A 20,288-nucleotide genomic window follows, 5' to 3' on the forward strand; every position below is an offset into this window, starting at 1 on the left:
TTGACCTTCAGCCTCAGTTTTTTGGTGGTGGTGGTGGAGGGGTGGGGGGAAGAGAACGTGTGTTCCAGATTTCCACTCCCCTTTGTGTGAACAAGTGCTTCCTGACATCACCCTTAAATAGCCTGGCTCCAATTTTAATGTTCTGCCCCCTTGTTCTGGACTCTTTACCCCCCCCCCACCCCCCCCACCGCACCCCCCGCCGCCAACCCCACCCAACCAGAGGAAATAGTTTCTATCAACCCTATCAACTCCTTTAAAATCATCTTAAGCACCTTGGTTAGATTACCCTTAATCTTCATTACTCCAGGAAATACAGACATAGTCTATGTAACCTGTCCTCACAATTTAACCTTTTCAGCCCCAGCTGTCAACAAAGTCAGTCGAATCTCTCGGGAGGGCGGCTGGGGTAGACAGCAACCAATGCTGAAATGAGGCACTCGGAGATGAGCTTGAAGGAAAGGTACACCGAGGCAGTTTTACTCAGCATTCAGCTTCTAGTAAACAAAGGTGGGAACCATTGTTGCAGACGGTGTGTACAGGAAGAGCATGATTCTAGTTCCTAGTGCAGCTTACTATTCCACAAGGTGCATTACTGTACAAGACAGAGCCACAACGCTTTCAAAAGTTCAAAGTCGTCCATGTTTGATTACAATATAACTCAGAATATCTGGATCCTTTACATTTTCTCATTGAACATTTCTAGAGCACAGCTGCAACTATGAAAGGATTAATAAAAAAGGGGCAACTGACAGAGACTGGGAATCAAATCTAGAACAAAAGGACAGGAACCATGCTACTGAAGTCATTGTGTCAGCAGCATGTTCAAGGCTCCCACACACCGCAAAAAAAATCCATGTTGTCAACCAAAACAGTGAGATTCTAATTGGGACAATCTCATATCCTCTTCAAAAGAGGGAGGCAATTCTCCCTTCCTGATAACACCCATTAATTCTGCAGTCCAATTCCACAGGTGTTAGCCAACTCTGGTGTCTTACTCAAATGCCATTCTTCACTTGTGAGCAGGACAGCAGCTGTCACCAAGTTATTTGACAGCAGGGAGCTTCAGAACAAGCCTGACGCCACCTTCGCCAGATATCCACATTCTCCAAGCAGAAAGATCCTGGCTGGTGATCCGAGCTTGGGAAACCTGTTCTATAATCAGTGGGGGCGGGGGGGGGGGGTCTGAATTCCCACTTCCGTTTGTGTGAAGAATTACTTCCTGACATCACCCTTAAATGCCCTGGCTTGAATTTGATGGTTCTGCCCCCTTGTTCTGGACTCACCCCCACCCCCCACCCACTCCCTGCACCCTCCTCCATTGAATCTTTTTATCTCACATCCTTCAATTAGATCACCCCTTAATCTTCTATATTCAAGGGAATAATACTAGCCTAGTCTGGGCAACCTGTCCTCGTAATTTATTCCCTTTTAGCCCCTGTATCATTCTGGTGAATCAGAGTTGCACCTCCTCCAAGGGCAATATCTCCTTCCTGAGCTATGGAGCCCAGAGCTGAACCCAGTTACTCCAGATAGGTCTGAGCAGAGCTTTATACAACTCACATCACTTCCTCTCCTTTGTATTTCAGTCCCCTTTCAAATAGAGGTCAACATTCCTCCGTTGGCCTGTATAATTATTTCTTGTATCTATCTAATGTTTTTGTGATTTCTGTACTTGGACTCCTAAATCGCTCTATCGCCCCACAATCCCTGGCTTTTCACACTTACAAAATATTCCAATTTATTTTTTGGGTCTAAGCGGGTGACCTAGCATGTCCTCATATTGAACGTTATCTGCCAGAATTTTGCCCACTCCTAGGCCAGTAAAACATACTCAAATGATTTTTTTTAAAAAAAAACGAAAAAAAGTGCAAGAAAGAAATAATTTGAAATAAGCAACTTTGAAGAAAGGGGGATAGACTGTAACTGTAACTGAGACTGTCATCTCAGCCATAACCAGAATAGAGCAGGGTCTGCATAACTCCATTCATTCACGTAATCAGCCATTTCAGCAGCCCACAACTAGTTTTATGTCCTAGCATCTGTGATTCAATATGCTGTTGTTACCGAGAGAGGTAATCAAGTATTCAGACAGGTTCAGAATAAGACAAGCTAGACAGAGGGCTAGACGGTGGCGAGGCAATAAGATAGCTTAGCCAATGAGATCAAAATGGAAGTCGCTGATAAGGGCATAATGAGTCATTCTGGGTTGCGAAGCAAATTAGGTTGTCAATAGTTCTATCTCCAGTTCACCTCTCATGGTTTGGAGATTACACACCCATTGTTAAAAAGCTGGCGAGAAGTCAATGACATCAAGAACCCTTGTCTAGTACAGGCTAGAGTCACTGAATCTCAATGAAGTAGGTTGATCATTTACAGTTGACAGCTAACTCAAATGCAGAGAGTGACATCTTCGCAGGGGGTTCATTCTAGGTAAGCAAAACAAGATTTCCAAACAGGTCCCCAGGCCTCATATCAGGTTGTTTCTGGTTACAATTCTGTGCCCCAGCCAGTTTAGCTGACCATAAGACTAATTAGCCAACATTCTTGTATTTAAAATGTATCAAAATGCATTACTTGTGTACCACCCTCAGCATGAGATGTTAATCCAAGGCAACTGTCTGCCCTCTCAAGTAGATGTAAAAGGTCTCATGGTGTTATTTTAAAGAGCAGGAACCATCCCCAATGTTCTGCGCAGTTTTAAATCCCTCAATGTATTTATTTAGTGCCTTTAACATAATAAAAACATCCCACAGCACTTCACAGGAATATTACATCATCAAAATTTGACACCGAGCCACATTAATGAAATATTAGGGCCGATGACCAAAGACTTGGTCAAATAGATAGGTTTTAAATAGCATTTTAAAAGGACTGCGGTGGAGAGGGAATTCCAGGGGCCCACGGTAGGGAGTTTTTGTGGCACAGTGGGTAGTGTCTCTACCTCTGCGCCAGAAGTTCCAGATTCAAGTCCCACCCCAGAACTTGACGGCCATGGAAGGTGCGTTCATAACTTGGCCAAACATCAGCCTTCCAATACACCTGATGGCAGGCAGTAAGAGTGGGAGTCTCCTGGTCAACCACGACCTGCAGAAGGCAAAGGCACACCACAGCACTACTTTGTCAAGCATAATCATGGAGCAATTCAATGGAAGTGCATGGTCACCAGCAGCTTCTTAGGGCATGGTACCTGAAGGAGGGTGGCAGCTGAAGAGATAGCCACGAAGTAATTAAATTCAGACATGCACAAGGGATCAGAATTGGAGGAGCACAGGGACCTTGAAGGGCTGGAGAAGATGACAGGAATAAGGAGGCGCGAGATCATGGAGGGAATGGAAAACAAGGGAATTTTAAAATTGGGGCATTGCCAAACGAGGAGCCCAAGTAGGTCAGCAAGCACTGGGGTAATGGTGAGCTGAACACGGTGAGAGTTAGGGTGCCGACAGCAGAGTCTTGACTGAGCTCAAGTTCATACAGGATGAAGGAAGGTTAGGGGGCCAGGACAACATCGGAATAATCAAGTCTAAAGGTAACAAAGGCATGGACGAGGCTTTCTTACAGCGAGGTGTGAGGAAAGGGGTAAGAGCTTGCTGATTGCAAACTGGCTACTACGTTTCCTACATTACAACAGTGATTACACTTCAAAAAGTACTTCATTGGCTGTGAAGTGCTTTGGGACGTCCCAAGGCTGTGAACTGCACTATAGAAATGCAAGGCTTTCTTCTAACCCTTGCAAACAATTTGTAAGTGGTTGATTGGTATGTACAATACATTGGCCGAGCAGTAGCACATTTCCTATCGAGTCTGTAGACTTCAAATGATTTAAGAGGTTATAAAATCAACCTAGCTTGACGTTATCAAGGCAATGTGGAGAAAGAGAGACAAGGAGGAAAAAATAACATTTCTGAGAACATATAACCAACCCAAAGCATTCATAGCCATGTGCAATACATTTTAACCACAGCTACTTTAGTTCAGGTACTGCACAAACAATTCAAATCAGTAACTTATCTAGTTACAAAGAATAGGCTACTTGGTAGTCACATGCTAAATCAGTGGTGTGTTGCACTGTGCCATCAGTCAAACCTAGAAAACAAGGGATTACCATTTTGTGGGATATAACATTGAAGAGGAGCATTTGGCACCTAACAGTCTCCTTTCGCATGTGGTTTCGTTATGTTCACTAGGTACAAGACTGTCTCGGGTTGACTGATCATTCTGTGTATGCCGCTTTACAATGTCTGTGAAAGGGAGCCGAGCAGTGCATCGCCATGGTTACAGACAGGACGTTATGGCAGATGGAAAATAGGGGAAGAATTTAAACACTCTGGATGCCCCTTTATGTTCAAACGTGTGGAGATTGAGAATTGGCATCTACATGCTTCACAAAGGTTTTGAGACAGTTATCTTGCTGAAGGGTCAAAAGTTAATTTGTAGAAAAAGACAATGGAGAGTTTCCCTGATATTTTTCCCTCTTCTCCTCCTTACAAGCTGGTTTATTTTACATGACATGATTAGCACACATACACCACCTCCTAAAGCCAGGTGTGATAGGAGCAACATGGCTCCTCAGCACAACCATTAAATTTCAGTTCCCCCATCGCTGCCACCCACCCCCTTCCACCACCACACCTCCGCCTCCCCCACACACCCTGACTTCTCCTGCCTCTCCCTGGATTACCAGCCCTCCAGCATCTCAGGGACCTAGGCTACTGTACCACATGCTTTGCCTGAACAGGAGGTGACAGCAGCCTAACTGACCTGTGAGGGGAGCACAGCTGAACTGCATCCTTGCCTTCATGTGACACTTTTTGTTTCATTCCCTCCACAGGGTCACTGAATGCACATCAGGAGTGGCAACTCCCTGCTAAATTATAATTCCCTCTACCTAAAGCCCAGGCCACACCACCTGCCCTCCCCACACCCAACCAAGAGGCAAATCATCATATGCAAACAACTGTCCTGGAGGAACATAAACTCAGTAGAGGCGAGGAAACAAAGCTGCATGTTCCTCTGTCAGTCTGACAGTTTGGCCTCAATTGTGTTTTTACCTGCTAAGTCAACAGGAGATCTGTTATTTGACTCGTTAAACATGTATATATTCAGAATCAGCAAGGAGAGCTTCTTTGTGCAGGACACAGAGCACCTTTGTGCTTCTTACAAACATACAACGAGGAGTAGTAGGCCACTCGGCCCCTCGATCCTGCTCCACCATTCAATAAGACCATGGCTGTTCTGAATGCAACCCCAATCCCACATTCCCGCCTGCCCCCGATAATCTTTCACCCACTTGTTAATCAAGAATCTATCTAGCTCTGCCTTAAAAATATTCAAAGACTCTGCTTCCACCACATTTTGAGGAGGAGAGTTCCAAAGGCTCACTACCCTCAGAAAAAATTTCTCCTCATCGCTGTCTTAAATGGCCAGTCCATTATTTTTAAACAGTGACCCCTAGTTTTAGAATCTGCCACAAGAGGAAACATCGTCTCCACATCCACCGTCAAGGTCCCTCAGGATCTTAAAGATTTCAATTAAGTCGCCTCTTACTCTTCTAAATTCCAGTGGATACAAGCCCAGCCTGTCCAGCCTTTCCTCGTAAGACAACTCACCCATTCTTGGTATTAGTCTAGTAAACCTTTTCTGAATGACTTCTAACGCATTTATATCTTTCTTTAAATAAGGAGACCAGTATTGTACACAATGTTCCAGATGTGATCTCACCAGTGCCCAGTACAACTGAAGCATAACCTCCCTGCTTTTGTAATCAATTCACCTCGCAATAAATGATAACATTTTATTATCTTTCCTAATTACCTGCCAGACTTGCATATTAACCTTTTGCGATTCCTGCACTAGGAAACCCAGACACCTCTGAATCTCAGAGCTCTGCAATCTCTCACCATTTATATACTTTATTCTTTCCGGCCAAAACGAATGGTTTCACATTTGCCCACATTATACTCCATTTGCCAGATGTTTGCCCACTCACTTACCCCATGACACTTTGTAGCCTCCTTACATCCTCTTCACAATTTACTTTCCTGCCTATCTTTGTGTCATCAACAAATTTAGCTACCATTCCTTCAGTCCCTTCATCCAAGTCATTTATATAAATTGTAAAAAGTTGAGACCGCAGCACTGATCTCTGTGGCACACCTATCATCACATCCTGCCAACTAGAAGACGACCCATTTATGTCAACTCTCTACTTCCTGTTAGCTAACCAATCTTCTACTTATGCCAATATGTTACCCCCTGCACCATGAGCTTTTATTTTCTGCAATAACCTTTGATGTGGCACTTCATCTTAACGTAGCTTGCCCGAGGCTCACCAGAAACATTGAGGCTTCTCATCAGTCACTGTTGGCAAACCCCGTTTTAACAAATCAGAGAGTTACCACATTGATGGGTTCCAGCAGTTCCCCGACCAGCCTCTATTACGTTAACACAGGGGTGCTCAACATCACACAAGTCAGGTTTAGCGGTTACTGAACCAGATGTGGTTAAAGCCAATTCTTGGAAGTACTCCCCATCTTAAATAGTTCACATCCTCCCCTACACACACTTGTAGAGGAAAAGAAAATGCAAAGTGCACTGAGGCATTTCACAGGGGTACCAGGCAAATCGACATAATCGAAGGACAGGAGAGCAAATCCTGGCTCAGAGGCAGACGGCAAGCAGGACCTTAAAAAAGCACTAGGCCTCACATGAGAGAGAAGAGAGAGAGGTCAATACAGGGAAGGGTCATTCTCCATCAGAAGAGAGCACAGAGGATGTCATCTAAAAATCTGAACCAAACCACTTACTTGTACAAGGAAAAATAATCTTCACAAAACAGATAGAGGGCAAGAACGTGAAATGCATTATTCCAGACACTATTCAACTGGGACATTCAAAGCAGGGTAGTAGTAGAACGCTACTCAGAAAGTGAGAGAGTTAGGATTAAAAAGGCACGGCTGTGATGGTGGATAAAACTGCAGAATAGTCTTAAGGCAGTAATTGGCATACTCCTCTCCAGAGTCTGTACAGTTCAATGCAACTATATTACACCCAGTTCAGAAGGTTTTAAGACAACCGGTGGACTTAAATGTTTATTCCGACCATCTGCATCCTTAAATTCACAGCTTCAGAAGCTTCCAGGGCTCCATAAGATTCACAAGGCTCACATTGGGAGCTGAAAATGAAAGGACAGGCAAGTGTACTGAGTGTGGCCATTCTACAGCAGCAGTGTGCTATCAACAACATGAATGGTGGAGCAGGCACGAAGGGCCTAATGGCCTACTCCTATTTCTATGTTTCTATGTTTAACTCTCAAACCAAACAGGCAACAAATAAATTCTGGGCATAAGAATATTAAAGGTCATGCAACCAAGGCAGGTAGCTGAGGTTAAGATACAGGTCAGGCATGATCTGACTGACAGGCAGAAAAGCCTGGAAGGGCTGAATAGTCTCCTCCTGTCCCTAATTTTAATGATGAGCAACAAGACAGATTTCGCTGGTCAAATCACCACCAGAGTTCAGGGTGAAATTCCATGTATTTTTTGGACTTCAACACACCACAAATAAAGACATAGTCTTTGTAAGACAGAGGGTAATTATTTCACAAGGATTTTGATTTTTAAAAAATACTTTTGATTCAATGACACACTCAATCCGGTGACAACCTGGAATTGGGCGGGAACTTTTAGAGCCCAATGTAGCTTGCAGAATTCCTTCTTTTAAAACTATATCCACTGAAAGTACAGGATAATGGATAGCTAGCAGTTTCAGGACTGCAATTTAATCAAGGGGGTCAGATAACATCAAACCACGAGGCCGTAGTTCAAACAGTTGAGTCGACATTGCCCAAAAGCACCAACACCCCGATTGGATTTCACTCCTGTTATTCGTTTACGATTCCTTTTCAAATACAAGGCTAGCCGCTGCCACCCCCCCCCCCCCCCCCCCCCCCCCCCCACCCCCCCCAGCCACACCTCTTTAATACCGACTGGGAAGCGAGGGTTGGCACAGGCCTGGCTGAGGAAAACAAAAAGCACATTTTTGCAGTTGGGGCAAGCCAAAGGAAACTTTCAGAAGCTACAAAATCTGCTCAAACTCTCTTCACAATTCACCCACATTCTTTACACTCAGGAACAAAGGTAAACACACCAGCTCCAGTATAACACCCTGCAGCTATTATACAGGGGCAATCACTTTCTCATCCGGTGGAGCAATAATTCAAAACAAATGAAAAATAATATGTGAAACTTCACTCAGGTGGAGCATTACAGAATTTATCCTTTTGAATGCCAAATAGCTCGTAAATTGCATACCATTTCTCTTTCACCGAACGTCTTTACAAATGATGTCAATGCAGCATATTATTAAGTTGGATTAGAGAAACACACAGCCACAAAACCCTTAACCCTTTCATCAGCCCAATCCTAGCTTTACTTTCAAAGTGGACTCAAGACGCCACGGGCTATTCCAATGAGGCTCGGCTGCAATCAAAAGCTACGGGGGGACTTCACAATGGTCGGAACTGTGCTAACACTGAGCTTCTAAGTCATTTCTGTTGGCTAAAAACACAGGCCCGTTTACAAAAGTTATATTTCAGAAATAGGCATTGCTTCCACATGATATCAGATATAGTCAACAATGCTTTTTAAAAATAATGGAACAGGAAGTTTCCTGTATGCAACACAACGCTGGATTTGCTCAAATAACCGGACTAGCTGAAATATAAGCAGCAATATTCCACTACAGTGATACCACCACATGCTCCATATTTAGGAAAGAGTGTGTAAACGTTCACATGAGCACCACTTTCATAGCATCAAGGGTTAAACTGGGCCTCAATATACACAAGAAAATTAAAGAAAATATCACTCCACTCAGCGCAAAATTTGGGAGTAAGGTATAGGGTACAGTGTTATGATCATCCAAGGACCAAGGTATTTTCTGGCCTGACTCCAAATCCACACTTCTGAACCAGTAAAGGCTGAGACTCAAAGGAGAGATGTTGAAATGAGATATGGTGCATCCTTGCACAGGCAATGGTCTATAACCTAACTTGCACCAAGTCCCATTTATCCATCACCCACCCTGTGATCACTGGCCTACACTGGTTCCTGGTCCAGCAATGCCTTGATTTTCAATATCCTTGGTTTTCAATCCCACCATGGCCTCACCCCTCATCTCTGTAACCTAAAACAGCCTAACCCTCAGATCTCTGCACTCCTCCAATTCTGATGCCTTGCTGAGTTCCATCGCTCCGTCATTGGCGACTGTGCCTTCAGTTGCCTGGGACTAAAGTTCTGGAATTCTCTACAACAAAAACAGAATTACCTGGAAAAACTCAGCAGGTCTGGCAGCATTGGCGGAGAAGAAAAGAGTTGACGTTTCGAGTTATGACCCTTCAACAGGACTAGAATTCTGGAATTCTCTCCCTAAATCTCCCCCGCCCCCACCCCACCCCTCTCTCTTCTCTAAGACACTCCATAAACCTGACCACTTTTGACTGAGCTTTCTGGAGATATGCCAAGCCGCACTGGCAGTGAATGGGAAGCATACTGACCGTCACCCAGCCTGTGGGACACATTAAGACTCAGGGGTGAAGAATATAATACACAGATCGGTTTATCTGGGCATTGCAGGCATCCAGTGCATCAAACCAAGATTCAGAACAGGCATGATGGGCCAAATAGTCTCCTTCAGTAACATTCAACAAATCTAAGGCTTAAAAACTGTGTTATCTTGATGGGGCCTTAGGACATAAGCAGAATCTCAGTCATTTACATGACATAACTCAATGTGTCAGCCCCTTTTTCAGGCACCCTCCACCCCAGCTGTAATTTAAGTAAAAATCTACAAACAAAAAGGGCACACACAAATGATTTGTCATCATCGCTACTGCCCTTAAGATTTTAGTCCCAGTAAAAAAAATAACGTGCATTAAACAGGAGTAAAACTGCCAGCAGCCCAAAACAGGTCTTAAGACAACAAAACAGCAAGAAACTAGCTGTACTTAGGAAAGAACATAGGGACAGGAGAAGCCATTTAACAGTGGTAGCAGTTTGTACCATCTAAAAGGTGCACTGCAGGAATTCACCAAGGCTCTTTCGACAGAACCTTCCAAACTCACGACTTCTACTACACATGGGAACACCACCACCTGGAAGTTCCCCTCCATGCCACTCAGCATCCCGACTTGGAAATATATCGCTGTTCCTTCACTGTCCCTGGGTCAAAATCCTGGAACACCATCCCTAAAAGCACCATGGGTGGACCTACACCACATGCACTTGCGATGCCAGGCATACAAGGCCTTTGGACCTAGTGCTGGAAAATGGGATTAGAATAGTTAGGTACTTGTTTGACCAACACAGACTCGATGGGCTGAAGGGCCCTTTTCTGTGCTGTAGGCCTCTATGACTCTATGGGCTGCAACGGTTCAAAGTGGTAGCTCACCACCACTTTGTCAAGAGCAGTTAGGAATGGGCAATAAATGTTGGTCCAGCTAGCAAGGTGCACATCTCATGAAATAATAATTTAAAAATCCAGGGAACATAACCCTAGTTTGAGTCTAATCTCAATTTACCCCTTACAGTCCCAGCTAGGGGTACAGCAGCAAACTGGTTATGTTACTGGACTAATAACCCAAAGGTCTGGATTCATAATCTGGACACACGAGTCTTGAGTCATGCCAGGGCAGCCAGGGAATTTAGATTAAGAAAGTTCAATAAATCTGGAATAAAATGCTAGTTTCAGTAAGGGTGAGCATGAAGCTTCCAGATTGTTGTAAAAACCCATCTGCTTCCCTAATGTTTTTTGGGGTAGGAAATCTGGAGTCAACACCTGGTTTGGCTGGCATGTATCAATGCGGCTTGCACTCCGAGCTGCCCTCCGAAATGGCCTAGCAAGGCACTCAATTGTACCAAAATGCTATAAACAACTGTAATAGGAATAAAACTGGATGGACCACCCAGCATCAAACACACCATCCAGCTGGGACCAGGCAACCCTGCAAAGTTGTCCAACTAACATCTGGAACTTGGGCTAAAATTGGGACAGCTGTCCTACAAACTAGTCAAGCAGCAGTCTGACAGTCATACCTTACAATGTCCCACCACCATCACCATCCCTGGATATGTCCTGTCCCACCAGAGGTGGGGAGACAGTGGTATATGTACAGTCAGGAGGGAGCAGCCCTGGAAGACATCCACATTGACTACAGACCCTGCACCCGCTTTCTCCCCATAGCCCTGTATCAATCCCAAACTAATTCCACTGCCCCGCTCTCTCCCCATAGCCCTGTATCAATCCCAAACTAATCCCACTGCCCCACTCTCTCCCCATAGCTATGTATTAATCCCAACCTAATCCCACTGCCCTGCTCTCTCCCCATAGCCTTGTATCAATCCCAAACTAATCCCACTGCCTCTCTCTCCCCATAGCCCTGTATCAATCCCAAACGAATCCCACTGCCTCTCTCTCCCCATAGCGCTGTATTGATCCCAATCTAACCCCACTGGCCTGCTCTCTCCCCATAGCCCTGTATCGATCCCAATCTAATCCCACTGCCCCACTTCTTCCCCATAGCCCTGTATTAATCTCATGGCATCAGGTCAAACATGGACAAGGAAACCGCCTGCTGATTACCATCCACCATCCCAACCACCCCCAATCCCTCATCAGCTGATTAATCCAAATGGAACACCACCTGGAAGAAGCACAGAGGGTAGCAAAGGTACACTGGGTGGCTCAGTCACATCACTACTGACCGAGCTGGCATAGGCCATATCTGGGCCTGTAGCAGGTGCTGAGAGAACCAAGAGGGAAAAACCTACTTGATCTCAGTAATCTACCTATCACAAATGCTTCTGTCCATAACAGTATTGGTAGGAGTGGCCACCACACAGCCCTTGTGGAGTCAAAGTCCTTCACATGGAGGACACCCTGCTTCACGTTATGTGGCACTATTACCAAGTTAAATTGGTAATTCAGAACAGATCTAGAACTAGGCATTGAGATGCTTTGGGCCATCAGCAGCAGCAACAACAGAATTGCTTTCAACTACAATATGTAAGCTCATGGCCCATTATATCCCAAACTTTACCAGTACCATCAGGCCAAGGGTGCAACCCTGGTTCAAGAGTGTGTAGGAGAGAATGCCAGTGACAGCTCCAGGTATTCTTGATAATGAAGTGCAAACCTGGTGAAGCTACAACACAGAACCTCAAACCTGTGAGACAGCAGCCTATAGACCCAGCTAAGTGATCTCTCAGCCAAAGGATCAAATCAAAGCTCTGCAGTCCCGCTACATCCAGTCACGAATGATGGTGGACAATTAAACAACTAACCGGAAGAGGCAGCAGCTCCACAAATAACCCCATCCTCAATGATGGGTGAGCCCAGCATATTAATGGAAAAGACAAGGTTGAAGAGTTTGCAAACACCTTCAGCCAGAAGTGCCAACTGGATGATCCATTTCAGCCTCCTCTCGAGTCTTCCACTATCACAGAAGCCAGCCTTCAGCCAACTGGATTTACTCATGATATAAGAAATGATTGAGTGTACAGGATACAGCAAAGACTATGGGCCCTGACAACATTCAGGCTGTAGTACAGAAGACCAGAACCAGTCGTGCCTCAAGCCAAACTGTTCTACAACAGGTACAACACTGGCATCTACCTGACAAAGTGGAAAATTGCCCAGCTATGTCCTAGTCAGTAAAAAAGGCATGACGACTTCAATCCCAACCTGGCTCCCTGAAGCCTGTCCACCATCTACAAGGCACAAGTCAGGAGTGTGATGGAATACTCCACTTGCCTGGATGAGTGCAGCTCCAGCAACACTTGAAGCCCGACACCATCCAGGGCAAAGCAGCCTGCTTGATTAGCACCCCATCCACCACCTATTTACTCCCTCCACCATTGACCCACAGTAGCAGCAGTGTGTACACCATCTACAAGATGCACTGCAGGCACTCACCAAGGCTCCTTAGACAGCACCTTCCAAACCCATGACCTCTACCACCTAGAAGGACAAGCCTGGAAGTTCCCCTTCAAGCCACTCACCATCCTGACTTAGAATATATATTGCCGCTCCTTCACTGTCACTGGCTCAAGATCCTTGAACTCCTTCCCTAACAGCATTGTGGGCAAACTTACATCACATGGATTGTTATGGTTCAAGGCTATGGATCACCACCACCTTCAAGGGCAATTAGGGTTGGGCAATACATGCCAACTTGGCAGCAATGCCCACATCCCATCAAAATGGAAAAAAAATAATTTAGCAAATCCATGCTGCGCTCCCTGAGGCCAACATGACCCTAGAGCTGGTGCCCAGAACTGAATGCAGTACCCCAGATGAGGTCTAACTGGGACTCCATATTGTTGTAGAATAGCTTGCACCCCTTGTAATCTAGTCCTCTGTAGCATTCCAATAGTTTTTTTAATCCTTTTCTGTGATGTTTTAAATGTCTATGTAGATCTACCCCCCCAAGTCTCTTTGGCCCTCCACTATTTCGTTCTTTAGACTATAGCTGGCTCTACCCTTTTTTAGGTCCAAATTGGATAAATTCACACACTTGCCCACATGGAAGTCCATTTGCCACATTTAAATCTATTTATAATCTCTTACTTTATGTTTCTATCTACACTGCCACCAATCTTTGTGGCATCAGCAAAGAACTTGCTCTTGAGCAGCACATTTCACTAGTTCAGGACAAAGTGCTTTACAGTGTGGGAATGTCAGGAAATGCAGCAAGCTCCCACAATACGACAAAGACCCAATATGTCTGCAGTGTTGGCTGAAGGATAAATGCTGATCAGGACAACCCGGGAGAACTTCCCCTGGGCTTCTTTGAAAAAGTGTCATAGGATCCTTTTACAACCACCCAAAATCGTACAGAGTCTCAGTTATACATCTCATCTGAAAGACAACACCTTTGACTGACAGTGCAGCATTCCCTCAGTGATGCACAGAAGGGTCGTGGCTCTCAGGTCTCTGGAGTGAGACTTGAATCGACACCCTTCTGACTAAGAGGCAGGAGACTCAAGGCACCTTAACAGCCAAGTCGCAGCTTCTGCCTTTGAAACTGTGATATCTTTCTTTCTCCACAAGCTCTTTGATTTATGACATGTCTTCTAATATCCTACACAAATAAGCACTCGACAGGAGGTGTCAATATCTCCACGCTTACACTGCAAAGAACAACAAAAGATAATCTTAAAATATAAAGAAATCATTAACATGCACAGAGGCAGGTGGGGGGGGGGGGGAGGAGGGGAAACAAGGGGGAGGGGAAGCTGCAAATTCTACAAAATTAATATTTTCATATGTTTATAGCTCCAGTCGTCACAAGAATATCCACAAATATTTTGACATTTAAACCTACAGATAACACAGCCTTGAATGTGCAAGTATGTGGCTCCATGCAAACCTTTCACTGGAACAGCAAAGGGTGTGTTTTTCCCCCTAAATTGATAATACTAGCCAACAATTAAAAGGATCCAGCTATCGCAATGTTTACTGCATCTTCCAAGCAAAAAAAAAATGGGAGTCAGGGGAAGGGAGATGGCCAGACGGCAGGGTGTGGAGGCTGCTGGGGGGGTGGGGGGGCATATTTAGAGGGAAAGTTAAAGGGGATTGAGGAGGAAGGGATGTATTTGGAGGGGGTGCACTTAGATGGAGAAAGGGGTTGAGAGATGTGGTAAGTGAGGCAGCTGAGGTGAGGGATTATAAAATTAGATTGGGGTAAAGACATGAAAGGAGGTAGTGAGGGAATTGAGGTGTGGGGGAGAGATTTAGAGTAAGAGGGATATTTTTAAAAGGGGTTGTGAGGGTATATTTAGAGGGGAAGTGAGGGATTAAGGGGGACAGGGTATATTTAGACAAGGGTGAAAAGATTAAGGGGAGGGGGATACATTTAGAAGGGGGGCATAAGGCGGTTAAGGGTAGATTTGGACGGGGTACATTTAGAAGTGGAGGAGATATATTTAGAGGGAGAAGAGGGGATTAAGGGAGAGAGGGTCTATTTAGGGGGGAATTAAAGGAGAGGGGCTATATTTAGAGGGGAGGGCAGGATTAAGGGATGGGGGCGGCACATTTAGGGGGGAAGAGGGGGGAACTAACGGAGGAAGGGGAACTAACGGAGGAAGGGGAACTAACGGAGGGGGGAGGAAGGGGAACTAACGGAGGGGGGAGGAAGGGGAACTAACGGAGGGGGGAGGAAGGGGAACTAACGGAGGGGGGAGGAAGGGGAACTAACGGAGGGGGGAGGAAGGGGAACTAACGGAGGGGGGAGGAAGGGGAACTAACGGAGGGGGGAGGAAGGGGAACTAACGGAGGGGGGAGGAAGGGGAACTAACGGAGGGGGGAGGAAGGGGAACTAACGGAGGGGGGAGGAAGGGGAACTAACGGAGGGGGGAGGAAGGGGAACTAACGGAGGGGGGAGGAAGGGGAACTAACGGAGGGGGGAGGAAGGGGAACTAACGGAGGGGGGAGGAAGGGGAACTAACGGAGGGGGGAGGAAGGGGAACTAACGGAGGGGGGAGGAAGGGGAACTAACGGAGGGGGGAGGAAGGGGAACTAACGGAGGGGGGAGGAAGGGGAACTAACGGAGGGGGGAGGAAGGGGAACTAACGGAGGGGGAGGAAGGGGAACTAACGGAGGGGGGAGGAAGGGGAACTAACGGAGGGGGGAGGAAGGGGAACTAACGGAGGGGGGAGGAAGGGGAACTAACGGAGGGGGGAGGAAGGGGAACTAACGGAGGGGGGAGGAAGGGGAACTAACGGAGGGGGGAGGAAGGGGAACTAACGGAGGGGGGAGGAAGGGGAACTAACGGAGGGGGGAGGAAGGGGAACTAACGGAGGGGGGAGGAAGGGGAACTAACGGAGGGGGGAGGAAGGGGAACTAACGGAGGGGGGAGGAAGGGGAACTAACGGAGGGGGGAGGAAGGGGAACTAACGGAGGGGGGAGGAAGGGGAACTAACGGAGGGGGGAGGAAGGGGAACTAACGGAGGGGGGAGGAAGGGGAACTAACGGAGGGGGGAGGAAGGGGAACTAACGGAGGGGGGAGGAAGGGGAACTAACGGAGGGGGGAGGAAGGGGAACTAACGGAGGGGGGAGGAAGGGGAACTAACGGAGGGGGGAGGAAGGGGAACTAACGGAGGGGGGAGGAAGGGGAACTAACGGAGGGGGGAGGAAGGGGAACTAACGGAGGGGGGAGGAAGGGGAACTAACGGAGGGGGGAGGAAGGGGAACTAACGGAGGGGGGAGGAAGGGGAACTAACGGAGGGGGGAGGAAGGGGAACTAACGGAGGGGGGAGGAAGGGGAACTAACGGAGGGGGGAGGAAGGGGAACTAACGGAGGGGGGAGGAAGGGGAACTAACGGAGGGGGGAGGAAGGGGAACTAACGGAGGGGGGAGGAAGGGGAACTAACGGAGGGGGGAGGAAGGGGAACTAACGGAGGGGGGAGGAAGGGGAACTAACGGAGGGGGGAGGAAGGGGAACTAACGGAGGGGGGAGGAAGGGGAACTAACGGAGGGGGGAGGAAGGGGAACTAACGGAGGGGGGAGGAAGGGGAACTAACGGAGGGGGGAGGAAGGGGAACTAACGGAGGGGGGAGGAAGGGGAACTAACGGAGGGGGGAGGAAGGGGAACTAACGGAGGGGGGAGGAAGGGGAACTAACGGAGGGGGGAGGAAGGGGAACTAACGGAGGGGGGAGGAAGGGGAACTAACGGAGGGGGGAGGAAGGGGAACTAACGGAGGGGGGAGGAAGGGGAACTAACGGAGGGGGGAGGAAGGGGAACTAACGGAGGGGGGAGGAAGGGGAACTAACGGAGGGGGGAGGAAGGGGAACTAACGGAGGGGGGAGGAAGGGGAACTAACGGAGGGGGGAGGAAGGGGAACTAACGGAGGGGGGAGGAAGGGGAACTAACGGAGGGGGGAGGAAGGGGAACTAACGGAGGGGGGAGGAAGGGGAACTAACGGAGGGGGGAGGAAGGGGAACTAACGGAGGGGGGAGGAAGGGGAACTAACGGAGGGGGGAGGAAGGGGAACTAACGGAGGGGGGAGGAAGGGGAACTAACGGAGGGGGGAGGAAGGGGAACTAACGGAGGGGGGAGGAAGGGGAACTAACGGAGGGGGGAGGAAGGGGAACTAACGGAGGGGGGAGGAAGGGGAACTAACGGAGGGGGGAGGAAGGGGAACTAACGGAGGGGGGAGGAAGGGGAACTAACGGAGGGGGGAGGAAGGGGAACTAACGGAGGGGGGAGGAAGGGGAACTAACGGAGGGGGGAGGAAGGGGAACTAACGGAGGGGGGAGGAAGGGGAACTAACGGAGGGGGGAGGAAGGGGAACTAACGGAGGGGGGAGGAAGGGGAACTAACGGAGGGGGGAGGAAGGGGAACTAACGGAGGGGGGAGGAAGGGGAACTAACGGAGGGGGGAGGAAGGGGAACTAACGGAAGGGGGGAGGAAGGGGAACTAACGGAGGGGGGAGGAAGGGAACTAACGGAGGGGGGAGGAAGGGGAACTAACGGAGGGGGGAGGAAGGGGAACTAACGGAGGGGGGAGGAAGGGGAACTAACGGAGGGGGGAGGAAGGGGAACTAACGGAGGGGGAGGAAGGGGAACTAACGGAGGGGGGAGGAAGGGGAACTAACGGAGGGGGGAGGAAGGGGAACTAACGGAGGGGGGAGGAAGGGGAACTAACGGAGGGGGGAGGAAGGGGAACTAACGGAGGGGGGAGGAAGGGGAACTAACGGAGGGGGAGGAAGGGGAAACTAACGGAGGGGGGAGGAAGGGGAACTAACGGAGGGGGGAGGAAGGGGAACTAACGGAGGGGGGAGGAAGGGGAACTAACGGAGGGGGGAGGAAGGGGAACTAACGGAGGGGGGAGGAAGGGGAACTAACGGAGGGGGGAGGAAGGGGAACTAACGGAGGGGGGAGGAAGGGGAACTAACGGAGGGGGGAGGAAGGGGAACTAACGGAGGGGGGAGGAAGGGGAACTAACGGAGGGGGGAGGAAGGGGAACTAACGGAGGGGGGAGGAAGGGGAACTAACGGAGGGGGGAGGAAGGGGAACTAACGGAGGGGGGAGGAAGGGGAACTAACGGAGGGGGGAGGAAGGGGAACTAACGGAGGGGGGAGGAAGGGGAACTAACGGAGGGGGGAGGAAGGGGAACTAACGGAGGGGGGAGGAAGGGGAACTAACGGAGGGGGGAGGAAGGGGAACTAACGGAGGGGGGAGGAAGGGGAACTAACGGAGGGGGGAGGAAGGGGAACTAACGGAGGGGGGAGGAAGGGGAACTAACGGAGGGGGGAGGAAGGGGAACTAACGGAGGGGGGAGGAAGGGGAACTAACGGAGGGGGGAGGAAGGGGAACTAACGGAGGGGGGAGGAAGGGGAACTAACGGAGGGGGGAGGAAGGGGAACTAACGGAGGGGGGAGGAAGGGGAATTAATGGAGAGGGTGGGGCATGTTTAGAGGGGAGGAAAGGGGGAATTAAGGGAGGGGGGGGCATGTTTAGAGGGGAGGAAAGGGGGAATTAAGGGAGGGGGGGGGCATGTTTAGAGGGGAGGAAAGGGGAATTAATGGAGAGGGGGGGGGCCACATTTAGAAGGGAAAATGAGATTGAGAAGGGGCTAAATTTGGAGGCAGATATTCTGGGGGGGGGGGGGTGAATGGATGGGCAATAAGTAAAAGTTGGGAGGTGGTGGGGGGGATGGGCAATGATTAATGCAGTTTATTGAGGACAGGGTAGGGTGGGCAGGGGAGGGAGGGAGGGAGGGAGGGAGGGGGGGGGGTGGGGGTAGGGGTGAGGAGGGGGGGGGGGGGAGGTGGCAGTGGAGACCAGAAGCAGAGGGTAAATGATAAACACAGACAGCACCCACCCCCTACCCCTCACTCCCTCCCTTCACCCCCCCCATCCCCGCCCCCCCCCCCCCCCCACCCCGACTAGGCCGCGGCCTGGGGGCCGGGATGAGTCGCTTCGCTCCGGGGAGGGGGGGAGGGGGGGGTTGGGATCTTGTCGCCGGGTCTCCTCACCTTGTAAAAGGCGCCGTTCGAGCCGCGCACCTCCACCGCCAGCCCGTCCATCGTTCAAACCCCCCCGCCGTGTAGCCGGCAGATAGGTGGGGGGGGTGGGGTTGGGGTTGGGGTTGGGGTTGGGGTTAGGGGGCCGGGTGTGAGGAGGAAGAGGGGAGGAAGATGAAGGGAAGGGAGAAGCCCCTTTACCGCGGAGACAGCGATGGAGGAGAAAAAGCCTCTCGCCCTCTCCGCTCCGGCTATTAAAAAAACGCCCCGCCCCCTCCACGCGGCCCCGCCCACCCTCCCGCCGCCGATTGGCCGACCCGCGCCAATCAGATCGGGGACACCTCCGCCCGCCGCCCCCATTGGCCCTAGTCCGACGTCCATCACCTCAGCTGTCGCCCGCCCATTGGCGGGGCGGACCATCAATCATTCCACACGGTATTTTTTTCGCCCGTTGGCTGCTCGGCGCCATTTCCCTCCGCCCCCCGCCTGCCCGCTGATTGGACCAGACGCCCGGCTTCTTCCACCCCCCCCAGCCCCATTGGTCGCCGGGAGAATTCCTAGAAAGTTCGTTGGTGCGGATGAGGCCGCGAGCGCGGTCAGCCCCGCCTATCCCTCCCCGCCGATTGGACTGCTCCGAAGGTAACGTATCGCTGATAGGGCGGTGAGGCTGTCAATCACAGTTAACGGTTGGGGTATTTGAAGCCCGGTGGCGAGCGTGACCCACGTGATGCCTGTCCATTGGACCGTCAAACCCCGCCCCCTCTCCATTCCAGGCTAGATATCCTGGCCACAGTGGGTGCGTCAATCAAACCCATGATACCCGCCCACCTCCCTTCCCCATTGGACACTAACCCACGCTCCCTGCCAATCGAGGGCCTCCGTCTCACGTGTCACCCACAAACCAGCGGGCCCTGATTGGTGAAGGGGCAGGCCAGTTCCTCCATCTGATTGGTCTGCTCCGATGCCAATCACGGGTGACCGATTTGTGAATGGCGCCTGCATTGGAAGAGCGGGAGAAACTCTGCTGCGTCCGAATCCCTTTCCTCTCAACCTGCTCTGCCCCAAGAAGCCTCGGCTCCAGCAGCCCCATGACTGACCCCCAGTTGCCCGGTTAATGTCCCTCCCCTTTTCATAGAATGGTTAAAACACAGGAGGAGGAAGCGGCAATGCGGCCCGTCGTGTCTGTGCTGGCCCTCTGCAACAGCCCAGTATCTCATCCGACCGTGAGGCGCTCGCTCGGCACTGATCCTCCGACAGTGCGGCACT

At 49.7% G+C, this 20,288-nt stretch overlaps 1 protein-coding gene across 2 annotated transcripts in view; it reads right to left on the reverse strand.

The window, feature by feature from the left end:
- The window catches only part of LOC121272353 (fragile X mental retardation syndrome-related protein 1-like), a 78,278-nt gene extending 59,023 nt beyond the window's left edge, over window positions 1–19,255 (reverse strand). For both annotated transcript variants that reach the window (XM_041178993.1, XM_041178992.1), the window contains exon 1: window positions 19,035–19,255. In XM_041178993.1, the coding sequence (XP_041034927.1) occupies window positions 19,035–19,085 (51 nt within the window). In that variant the 5' untranslated portion in view covers window positions 19,086–19,255. The remainder of the gene's footprint in view (window positions 1–19,034) is intronic.
- Window positions 19,256–20,288: the final 1,033 nt, after the last annotated feature.

The sequence above is a fragment of the Carcharodon carcharias genome, chromosome 33, assembly GCF_017639515.1.
Source record: "Carcharodon carcharias isolate sCarCar2 chromosome 33, sCarCar2.pri, whole genome shotgun sequence".
Lineage (NCBI taxonomy): Eukaryota > Metazoa > Chordata > Chondrichthyes > Lamniformes > Lamnidae > Carcharodon > Carcharodon carcharias.